The sequence below is a fragment of the Drosophila sulfurigaster genome, chromosome 2L (assembly GCF_023558435.1).
Source record: "Drosophila sulfurigaster albostrigata strain 15112-1811.04 chromosome 2L, ASM2355843v2, whole genome shotgun sequence".
NCBI lineage: Eukaryota > Metazoa > Arthropoda > Insecta > Diptera > Drosophilidae > Drosophila > Drosophila sulfurigaster.
This window is the reverse complement of record NC_084881.1, coordinates 594,864-606,716: the sequence shown is the minus strand read 5'-3', so window position 1 is coordinate 606,716 and position 11,853 is coordinate 594,864. Positions and strand designations below refer to the sequence as shown.

The 11,853-nt window shown below is 40.7% G+C and overlaps 1 protein-coding gene across 1 annotated transcript; it reads left to right on the top strand.

Moving 5' to 3' along the window:
- Window positions 1-5,099: 5,099 nt before the first annotated feature.
- LOC133835891 (uncharacterized) lies at window positions 5,100-6,030 on the top strand. Its single transcript, XM_062266046.1, has 2 exons — window positions 5,100-5,499; window positions 5,693-6,030. The coding sequence occupies exons 1-2, from the start codon at window positions 5,100-5,102 to the stop codon at window positions 6,028-6,030; spliced, it is 738 nt and encodes a 245-aa protein (XP_062122030.1).
- Window positions 6,031-11,853: the final 5,823 nt, after the last annotated feature.

Below are 11,853 nucleotides of genomic sequence, written 5' to 3'. Positions count from 1 at the left end.
TCCGAAAAAATCCCCGGGATGCGACCTCATAACTCCCAAAATGACATCGAGCTCCCATATTGCGCCGTTTGCACTATCACCCAGCTTTTCAACACCACAAAACTTGGCTACTATCAATGAGATGGAAGAAGTCAATTATAATAATGATAGCAAAGCCGGGAAAAGACCACACAGTCCCCACGTCGTATAGACCTATAAGCCTACTTTCATGCTTATCTAAACTCTTTGAAAAATGCGTTTTTTCGGATAAACACTACCTAAGACTCCAGGAAGGAATCCCGTCACATCAATTTGGGTTTCGTGAAAAGCACGGAACAATTGAGCAGGTCAACCGGATAACATCAGAAATTCGGAACGCGTTCGAAAAACAGTACTGTACTGCCATATTTTTAGATGTCTCTCAAGCATTTGATAGAGTCTGGCTAGAAAATGTACAAGATCAAGACAATGCTCCCCAGCAACACCCATAAGCTTTTAGAGTCTTACCTTTACAGAAAATTTGTTGTGAGATGCAACTCTGCTATATCTGATGTTTTCACTGTTGGAGCTGGAGTTCCTCAAGGTAGTGTGCTAGGGCCAACACTATACGTCCTCTACACAGCAGACATCCCGACAAGCACACGAATAACAACATCTACGTTTGCTGATGATACAGCTATTCTTAGCCGCTCGAAATGCCCAGGCAAGCAACTGCGCAGCTAGCTCTTCATATGGTCGATGTTGAAAAATGGCTATCAGATTGGCGAATTAGAGTGAACGAACAAAAATGCAAGCACGTTACATTCACCCTGAACAGACAAAACTGCCCGCCGCTAACGTTAAACAACACTCCACTCCCGCAAGCAAACGAAGTGACATATCTAGGAGTACACCTCGACAGAAGACTCACATGGCGCCGGCACATTGAAGCCAAAAGAACACACCTAAAGCTAAAAGCCAGCAGCCTTCATGGCTTATCAACGCTCGGTCTCCCTTAGCCTTATATAAAGTCCTGCTATATAACTCGGTACTAAAACCTATATGGATGTACGGCTCCCAATTATGCCAGCAATAGTAATATTGACATAGTCCAGCGAGCTCAGTCGAAGATCTTGAGAACCATCACCGGGGCATCGCAACGAAAACATACAACGCGACTTAAACATCCTACCAGTCAAAGAAGTGATCGCAGAACAGAAGGAAAAGTACTTTACCAAGCTACTGTTGCACCTAACCACCTGGCGAGAGGTCTAACAAGGTTGAGCAACCAATCACGTCTTCGTCGTAATGACTTACCCACCCAGCGACCGACCTGAGGGACGCGCAACCAGAATGCAGTTTTAACACACTGTTAGCTAAATTTTAATGTTAAATTCGTAAACTTATTGTTAGTCTCAAAATCTAGAGAAGATTCAATAAATAAAAAAAGTCCTAGCTCTTCGGTTAACTTCGTATTGGGTGCGCAACGCAGAGTACGATGACGTCGGAGTCCTACTTACAAAACGAAGAACAATAAAGAGAATATTGTGGCAGGATGTTGAAGATGATTTTCCTCATAGCTGTCAATTGAGGCATAATGAATACTCGGCAAAATACATTTACAAGCTTTGTACGGTTTTCATAAATTATTTAAAACATGTTAATTTTAGTAACTTTTATTTAATTAAATATTATAAAGTTATTTATTTTATTTTTATTTATATTGTTAGGGATTCATCGATTTATGTACAAATAATTAATGATTAAATATGCCTAAATTTCTATATACATACAATATAGTTGCTGAAATCACTTGTGAAAATTGTAAAAGTAAAATTAGCATGAATTTATCTTTTTTATTCTGTATTCGTATCTCTATACAGCAGTTCATTGAAAACGTGAAATATTAATTAATTATATTTATTTTTTTTGGTTTTATTTATACAAAATATTTTAGTATAAGTATAAAATAAAAAACAAAGAAATCAAAATTCACTTGAATGTAGTGGGCGAAGTTCAGTTATCAAATGAATTCAAAACAAATTAATCTGTTAACCAAAATTATGTATTTTATTATTCGGTTCTCTTTAGTATGGAAGAACGGCAGAAATTTGGATTAGTTTCTGTTCAGAAGGCACTGCGCTGTGAGTGGTTCTTTAAATAATACATCAATACTATACGCAAAAATGACGACATACTAGGGGTCTTAGTTTCTTTGGCTGACAACCTGGTATTTTTTGCACTCTATGGTATATTTTGGAATATATTTAGTATTTTTGCGGTAGTGATTTGGTATATTTTAAGAATAATGCCGCTCTGTTTTCCTTTTATTCAAAATGGGTAGCGGGTATTTCACATTGATCAGCGTTAACAGCCGAAACAATCTAGTTATGTCAGTCTGTCCGTCGGTCCGTATGAACACCTATAAGAGATACAGCTATAATAACTATAGTCTTTGAGATTCCTGAAAATTTTGTTGCGATCAGATAAAAGTTGTCGAAGTTCCACATTCCATATGTATGCAAACTATTCTTGTTATTTTATTCTAAATAACAATACAATTTGCACTTTCCTCCAAAAACGCGCGTATATCCACTACACTTCATATATAAGTAGTAGAATATGTATATATGGTTGGATGGATGTATGTAACGTATATACGCAGTGTATATACGTGAGGATATATGTATGTATGTTTGTATGGATATGCGTAGTATGTCATGTATGTTTGTATGGATATATGGATATATATTACATACATCCATCCAACCATATATACATATTCATATATCTACTACGTATATACGTTACATATATATATAAATAGCAGCAACTGGTAATCAATCAATTGTAAGAAAGATTCACGCTGCTATTTGTGTTTTATTTAACAATTTCCTCCAAGAAATATCGATATTTCCGTCTGCTTTCTGTCGGCCTTGTTCACTATCCTGTGACTTAGCCGAATTTTCTCTACTATTTGTGTTTTGCTGTCGGCTGTCTGCTGTTCTCTAAATCTTTGTCGAAAAAAAGACTCTAAAGTGACTGCCGAAGCATAGTATATCCGAAAGCCAAAAGGGTGAAAAAGATTCCAAGTACTCACTCAATCTCCCCGCCGCTCCAGTTCGTCGTCCGCTTCGCCCACTCCTTCTGGGCCCAAATACGTTAAGGAAAAGGCAACTCCTTCAGCTCAACTCCGAATTAAAGTTGATCGGCCGTCTCCGTCTGATTCTTCGTCTGCCAAGACTCCTTCGTTTCCGAGTCCACTTGCCACATGCCAAAGCGACGCTCCGAAACTTCCAAGTGCTGTGCATAGTCAGCAACCTTACGAGCCATCCAGGCAACAACAACAATTTCGTCACCGTCTCTGACAGACTGGTGCAATTCAGACAACGAAGGTATAGAGGCCATGGAGGCAAAATACGATCACTGTTATTCAGTGTAGGAGCGGTGTCTCGCCCGAGTGAAGGAACAAATTACCCAAGTATCAGGGTCAATCAGGAGTGACGCATCCGCGCCTCCTGTATATTCCGGTGGCTGCCGGCTCCCGCCAGTTGACACCGAAGTTTTCCATGGTGATTACTTGCGTTGGCCAACCTTCCGTGATCTATTCACGGCCATCTAAGTCAACAATCCAAGGTTGACTCCTGTCGAGAAATTGTTCCATCTGAATTCCAAAACTGGAGATGAGGTCAACGAGATCATTGACAAGTTTCCGCTTACAAACGATGGTTTCACGTCGGCTTGGAGTGCTCTCTGTGAGCGCTTTGAAAACAAGCGATTACTGATCACAAACCAACTCAAAGAACTCTTTGACCTGTCGACATCTCAAAGGACACCTACTCCGAGAGGACTTCCTAGAATTGGAGGACTCGAGTAAGGCGAAAACTCTGGGCATCAGGTGGCAAGCTCACGACGACGAGTTCTTCTTCATGCCACCAGAAGTGGCCCATCAGGACTCCTATATAAAGAGGGAAGTACTATCGCAGATTGCGAAACTCTTCGACCCGGCCGGGTGGCTGGCCCCTTTCGTTATCCAAGCCAAGATCTTCATGCAGGAGTTCTGGCTGAAAACGCTCGAGTGGGACGAATGGGAACCTCTACCCGCGTATCTTTTACTCCAATGGAAGGAGTATCTCGGGAGCTATTCTGCTCTGACTAAGATCCGGATTCCAAGGTGGGTTCAGTTCCAAACAAGAGTGAAGCTCCAGTACCACGGATTCTGTGATGCTTCAGAAAGGGCGTATGGAGCGGCGATTTATGTCCGCGGAGAGACGGCGCACAAAGTGACCACGCATTTGCTCACTGCGAAGACGAGTGGCTTCTGTTAAGTCACTCACTCTCTCTTCGACCCACCTCCTGAATCTTCCAGCAGAGAGTTCCAGACTTTCTTTTGGACAGATTCAACAATTGTTCTAACTTGGTTGATCAAGCCACCATGCTAATTGATAGTCTTTGTGGCCAAAATAGTCCAAGCCAGCGAATTCAATATCGCCTGTGCGATCCGAGCACAATCCGACAGATCTCGCAAGCTGAGGTGTCCTGCCACAAGAGCTGATTTGTGGTGGCTCCATCACCAGCCGGATCAATGGCCAACATCCTCAAGTTCCATTCCGGAGACTCTGCTGGAGCAGCGGATTGGGTGTAACATCGCCAAGTTACCTCCTACTCCTGATTTCCTGAGAAAGTTCTCCGATTTTGGTAGATCACTTCGCACTTCCGCCTACTTTTTCAGATTTATTGATAAAAGTCGGAAATTGGCAATTCCAGGCTTGACCGTGATCAAGGCTGATGAGCTGTCACGAGTCCAAGAGCGACTAGTCATCATGACTCAACGACAAACCTTTCCGAAGGAATAACACTGTCTGCAGTCCAAGCAGCAGGTTCCTTCTTCAAATTCGATCCGATAGTTGAATCCACTCCTCGATGGCAAGGGACTCGCTGCGTTATGATGAGAGTCATCCAATTATACTCTCGTACTGCTCGTCCTTTTCGCGACTATTGGTTCGTTTCAGGGTAAACAAGTAGTCATGCGTCTGATCCGCTCCAGATTTTGGATTCTAAAGCTGAAGGTCCTCGTAAAATCCACCATCAGTTCTTGCAAGGTTTGAGTGATCTACAAGAGGAGATTGCAGACCCAAGTGATGGGGGACTTGCCCAAGGAAAGGGCGTCCTGCCGCCCGAGACCGTTTAGGCACACGGGAGTTGACTTCGCTGGCCCATTCGAAGTCAAAAACTACACTGGCCGAGCCTGCCTCATCACCAAGGGATATGTCTGCGTCTTCGTGTGCTTCAGCACGAAGGCGATCCTCTTGGAGGCGACATCGGATCTCACGACTGAGAAATTCCTGGCCGCATTTTCCCGTTTTATAGCACGGCGCGAGTGCTCACAGAAAATGCACTCGGACAACGGTAAGACTGTCGTTGGAACTGACAAGGAGATCTCCACCGACTTCTTGGAAGCGACGAGGGAGTGTATCATCGCAAACCATGGTCACCAAAGCCTATCCTGGCACTTCAACCCGCCGGGCGCCCCACTTATGGGTGGATTATGGGAAGCCGGCGCAAAGAGTTCTAAGGCACTCTTTTACAAGACTACCTCCACTACAAAATATACTATTGAAGAGTTATCCACTCTTTTGTCTAAGATCGAAGCCTGCCTTAATTCGAGGCCCATCTCTCCGTTGTCTGAAAACCCTACGGACCTGCTAGCTTTGACTTCTGCCCATTTCCATAGGTGGTCCGCTTATTTCGGTATTGGAACCGGAAATTAACCAACAGGCCACCTCCATCCTCAATCGATGGCAGCGACTGAAGGCTCTTCTCCAACAATTTTGTTTCCGTTCGGAGGATAAGTACCTGAAGAAGCTACATAAACGGACGAAATGGCAATCCCCTACACGGAACCTTCAGATCGGTGATATGGTCCAACGAGTGGCGCTTAGGACGGGTGCTGACAACGTGTCCAGGCACCGATACAAAAGTCCGAGTTGTAGACGTGCTCACGGCGCGGGGTACAATCCAAAGACCCGTCGCCAAACTGATTCTACCCCCGATGGAGGACAGCAAAACTGACCCCTCTCAGTCGGAAGAACTGACGGACGAATTACCTCCTATTTAATTTCTCTATTCATGTGGGATCCACCCACTATGGAAGTGCCAGCGCTTTCCAGGCTGGCAGCTGAGAAACGGTTGAGAGCAGTACTTGTTAACAGGTACTGCTCCAACTGTCTGGCCCACCAACATTCCGGCAAGCCGTAGCGCAGGAAGCTGCAAGGTGTGTCAGAAGGACTACCACACGCTCCTGCACTTCAAAGAAACACACAGCGCTCGCCCCAGCCGTCAGCGACCGAACCCGAATCGGTCTCCGACTCCAGCACGACCCCGCTCCCGCTCGCCTTCCCACCATCGGCAGGCCTCTCCCCTGGCCGAAGGGGCGTTTTCAACGTCGCTCACATCCTTGCTACAGGATAAGGCTGTGAGCATCCTCCCGACGACCAACATCTTAATCAAAACCGGATGTAAAACATTCGAGATGGGAGCGCTGATTGACTCGTGCACTGCGACCAGCCGTATCAGAGTATCATTGGCAACGGCCTATCGGCTATCCGTCACCCGCGTTAGTACGGAGGGGGTCTGCACGGCGATCATCCGACTTCCGTCAAAGGTGCTGCTGCAGGTTGATCCCCAACTTTGCCGCCGCACCCCCCTCCGACCTGTCGATGGCGAAAAGTTGGAGCAGTTTCGCAGCATTACGCTTGCAGACGAACGCTGGTTCCAGCCATCGATTGTGTCATTCAACCTGGCATCCTGCCGAGCACCAACGGTTTGCCAATGGCCCAGAACTCTACATTGGTTTGGATTCTGTCACGCAGTCACACTGATCTAGCTTTTTCCCTTGTGTTGGTCACCCTGCCCACTTTTAATGCTTTTTCCTTCGCTACATATGTTCTTTTCTCTGTACGCATGACAAGTGTCTTCAAAAAAAAGTAAAAGTGAATAAAAAGTGAATTCAAATTGCAAGTGAAAGTGATTTTCCTATTTTGCGACGCCTCCCCGACAAGCATAGACGAAAAAAAGAAAAGTTATCCCGATAAAATAATTGTAACAGAATCTGCTGCTGAAGTAGAGCTTCATAGTTTATTAAACCATACAGCCACAAGAATTCTAGAGCAGAAATCTAAAGTTATTGAGGCGTTTAATGGAGACTTAGTAAATGAGTTGATATTAATTGGGAAATGGGGATTCGACGGTAACTCGGGACATAGCGAGTATAAGTAGCAAGTCAAAAATAATAATAATAATTTGGAAGATGCAAATTTGTTTGTTACATCGTATGTTTCACTGCAACTTGTAACAAGCCCTGATCCGACCAACAACAAAATTATTTGGAAAAATCCTCGCCCATCATCCACACGATTCTGCAGCCCCATAAGATTTCAGATCTCAATGGTTGAATATGAATAAAACAACAAAACAATGGCAAATAAGATCAGATGAAGGAAAAGCAACAGTGCGGGAGCGAAAAATTGTAATTCAGAAACAATTTCGACAAAATATGGGACTCATCGTTGACAAACGAAAAGTTGGAGAAAGCGGATCATCCAATGATGGAAACACTGCCTGGGAATTTTTCAAAGCCAGTATATTGTCAGCCGAAATAACAGGGTTAGATTGTCACTTGATAGATAGATAGATGTGGCACAATATTGCGAGCTAAGTCATCAGGCTATCGAATTAATCCCGAAGTTTAGAAATTACGCATTTGATACAGCTGAGCAATTAACTAAACAATACTCGTAGTACTATATAGTATTCCAGCTACAGTACATAGTTTTGATATAATTGAAAACGCTTTAGTTTCCAATGGCGAACTTTCGGAAGAAGCGGCTTAGTAAAAAAAATAAGGCCATAAGGATACCAATATCAGTTTACGATTTGCTTGAGTAATGGTTCTTTGTTTGAATTAACAGTTTTTTTTTATAATCGACTTATTGTATATTATATAAAACTGTTGTTATTGTCGTTTAAATTAATAATTTATTTATTCTTTCGTTATTTAATGATTAATTATTATATTTTGAATATAAAAAGTTTATATTTTTTGTATTGCATTATTAATTGTTCATTAAAAGTTAAGCGTTTAGTAAATTCACATTGGAAATAACTACAAAAATATTGTTGCATTGTTGCACCTTAGGGGTCTGCTATAATTAGATAGTTTAAATTGGCGCGAAAATAAAGTTTATGTACTTGCCAATATTATAAATATATCATTAATATGGAATTATTCATATGCAAAAAAAATTTAAGCTGATATCTCTATTGGATGTATTTTTGTCCGCCTTCTCTATACAAGACCGTCCACTGTGTAGTGGTTTTGAAAAAATGAATAGTTCGTCGAGGAGTATATAGTAACATTTCCCGATCTGCTTTTTTAGAAAGTTTTCAATTGCTCTTTGGAGCTCTAACGTAATGCTTTAATCTTTCTAAATCATAATGCCGTCTACTTTATTGAAATTTACTTTCTCGTAGGAATGGCTTTTAATTGTCTTGAAAATGTTGGGTTTTATCCGCTGACTTAGCAAATTAAAACCTATTATGGCATCTTAAGCTTTGTCCGATGAACTGCTAAAAAATGTAACATGTCGTTTCTGTCATTTAAATTGGTATCGTTTCGATTTTAGTGGCCTAATCTGTAGCTGTGTTATATATTGCTGAGCATTCTGTGCATATTGTTTGAACTCGTTGACGCCTTTAAACAGATAAATTGTTCACCTCCTTTGTTTTTGGGACTCGAATTTTTATCTTACTGTGACTCTCTACGTAATGTTAGCTTTTTGCGGTTTCTGTTCGGCTTCCAATTTTGGCCTTGATTCTTTTCTTGTATAAGAAGCGACAACCATACTTCTCTTAATGATATTTTGAGTTTCACGAGACATAACTAATGCTATGTAGCTGCAAATCCTAGAGATGAGTCGCAAGCACGAACGCTTTCTAAGGCCTGAGTGAAAGCATGTAGAGCAAAATACCTGACGTTTTATCTACGTACGTATAGTCTATTCCTACAATGTTCGCTTCATTATAAATCGATCTTGCTGTTTCGCTAATGGGGTACGCTACTTTTGTAGAGAACGAAGCAATAATAAAATTTGTAGTTCCCCTGTTTTGTTGAAATAAGTACTTACCAGCAGACCACCCCTACTTACAAAGTGGCACCTAGCAATGCGTTCTCTAATTTCCGTTTTTGTATGGCATGTCCGCAAATAGGGTTAGTCGCCATCACCTCGATTACCCACGGTCTAAAGAAATAGTGCAACACATTAGGGTCTTTAAAGTAAGTACATACATTGGACCCCATGGAACAGCTGGTAAAGTAAGTACTTATATGGGACATCGTGGAAGGGTCGGTAAGTACTTACATCGGAGCCCATGGAAGGGTCGGCCATTATAAATTAAAAAACATATACAATTACAATTACAGTTTTTTTAATTTTTCTTTATTCTAATAAGTCGGATTTTTTTTTTATTATTTTAAGGCAAGGTTTTAAAATAACATATAGGCCTTTCTTAACTGGTCCTCAGCTAGCCCAATACCGCCGCAGTTATTGAGTCTGGAAATAAAGAGGATTAAAAAGTTTTAATATATTGAAGTGGATAATTATTAAATAATTTTTTTGTATATTTGTCTTTTTTGCTACTGCTTAAGCCTTCTTAAATGACTTCCACTATACATTATGCATTGCTAACTGCTTATTGTACTTTTACTATATTAATATATACATATAATATTTTTAAAGTCACTCACCTAATAGAAGTGCGATTGCTCCACCTTCCACAGCAAAAGAGCAGCACAAAATAATACAAACGATTCTTTCAGGACAATTGTTTTTGTAAGCGGTGCCCCGAAGACGCGTAAACAAACAGCGATGGAAAGCGTAATCGAAGTTTTGTCTTTAATTTTGTGATTTTGCGTATGCCCTTTCCACAAAATAACAAAAACAAAAGCGATGTTTGCCGTTATTTTTTACTTATGCTTTAAAACGCATACATTTATTAACTGAGTGGTTTGACGCTCGTTTAGTGATCGGCGAGGTAAGCACTTACCCATGGACAACCGCCGCCTCCAGTCCTGCATGGATCCTTTCTGGAACCAGCCCGAGAAACATATTGCGAAAGCTTTAATTTGTTTCAGAGCCAAATATAGAACATACAAATAAGAAAGCTACAGTTTAGTGTGCTCGAAATATATTCCGGTATTATTTTCAAAATATACCAAAAATGCTATAAAAAAATGTATATATATATATATACAAGGTGCGTTCCAAAGTAAACAGGACTTTTAACAAAAAGACAGAACAAATAGTTTTTTCGGCAAAATCAATTTAAATTATTCAAAATAGTCTCCTTCTGCTTTAATACAGCTTTTTGCACGGTCCAAAAGCAAGTCGAACGAGTGTTTTAGCTCGTTGCCCGGTATGGCCTCCAGTATGCCGGTGCAAGCCTTTTGAATGGCCTCGACGTCTGCATAACGCTTTCCTTTCATCGGCAAATGCATTTTTCCGAAAAGGTAGAAGTCGCACGGTGCAATATCAGGTGAATACGGGGAGTGGTTGATGGTTAAAATGTGATTTTTGCTCAAATAGTCGGTCCTTCGAATGTTTAATTGTGAGCAATTTTTGGACGTCAGTCAATTTGTGCGGAACAAACCGTGCACACACCCAAATGTTCGGTCAAAATGCGATAAATCGATGTTTTGGAGATGTTCAATTCTATTTCCATTAATTTCATTGATGATTTCGGCTGATTTTTTGTGAATTCGCGCACAGTTTCGATGGAATTTTCTGTGATCACGGATTTTGGTTGGCCCACATGTTCATCGTCATTTATGTCCTCACGGTCACTTTGAAAACGTTGAAACCACTCGTGCACTCTGCTACGGGATAGGCAACCATCGCCATAAACTTTTTTCATCAATTGAAACTTTTCGGTAAAAGTTTTAAAACAAAATTTAATGTTGGCTTTTTGTTCGAAGCTCATTTTCGCACCGATGACAAAAACATACTGACACTTAAAACGCAATAACTTGACTTTCAATAGATGAAATTTTTACTGGAAGTCGATAAAGGATAGCAGATTCTAACGCACCAGTTGACATAAATATGGCGCCATCAGAGGGCGCTAGATTCAAAAAGTCCTGTTTACTTTGGAACGCACCTTGTATAGATAGACGGATATGTCTAGATCGTCTGGTCTATTGATGCTGATCAAGAATACTTTCTTCTACCTGTTACATACATTTCCTGAAGGCAAAAAAATTTGCTTTAAAGTAACTATTTTTCTTTATTAAATTTGTAAAATATCTAGCGAAGTGCTCATCAAGATATTCTCTGCCCCAGTTTGAGTTCAAATTTGCGCAGTAAATTGCACTAAAAATTTTAAGTTGTTAAATTTGGTCAACTGTTTTGGTCAGCTGTAAACTGATTGTCAATTGAAAATAATTAGAAAAGTTAAAGATCAAATTTAAGCGCAGCGTTAATTTATATATTTAGTTTACTGAAATGGAAATCAAATTAAATCGTATATACAGTAGACTGTGTACTTTTATTAACAGCGAACGTCATTTTGTGATTCACACCATTAAAATATATGTGTGGTTATTGGTAATACGATGTTGTGGGAATGACTTGGATACTTTTATTACTCCCTGTGTAGGGGGCGTCTTCAAAATAAATGTAAACACTTGCACTTTTATATTTGACTTTGTAAAAAAGCACGTTTTTATTTTCTTACTTGAAAAAATACTTGTAGCGCACAACGAAAGTAGTAGAGAACATATGGTAGAATAGAAAAAAGCACTAAAGTGGGCAGGGTGACCATCACGAGAGGAAACCTAGA

Coding starts and splice junctions, on each gene's coding strand:
- LOC133835891 (XM_062266046.1), top strand. CDS start 5,100: ATGGGGGACTTGCCCAAGGAAAGGGCGTCCTGCCGCCCGAGACCGTTT. Junction 5,500..5,692: donor GCCGGGCGCCCCACTTATGG/GTGGATTATGGG, acceptor CCATTTCCATAG/GTGGTCCGCTTATTTCGGTA.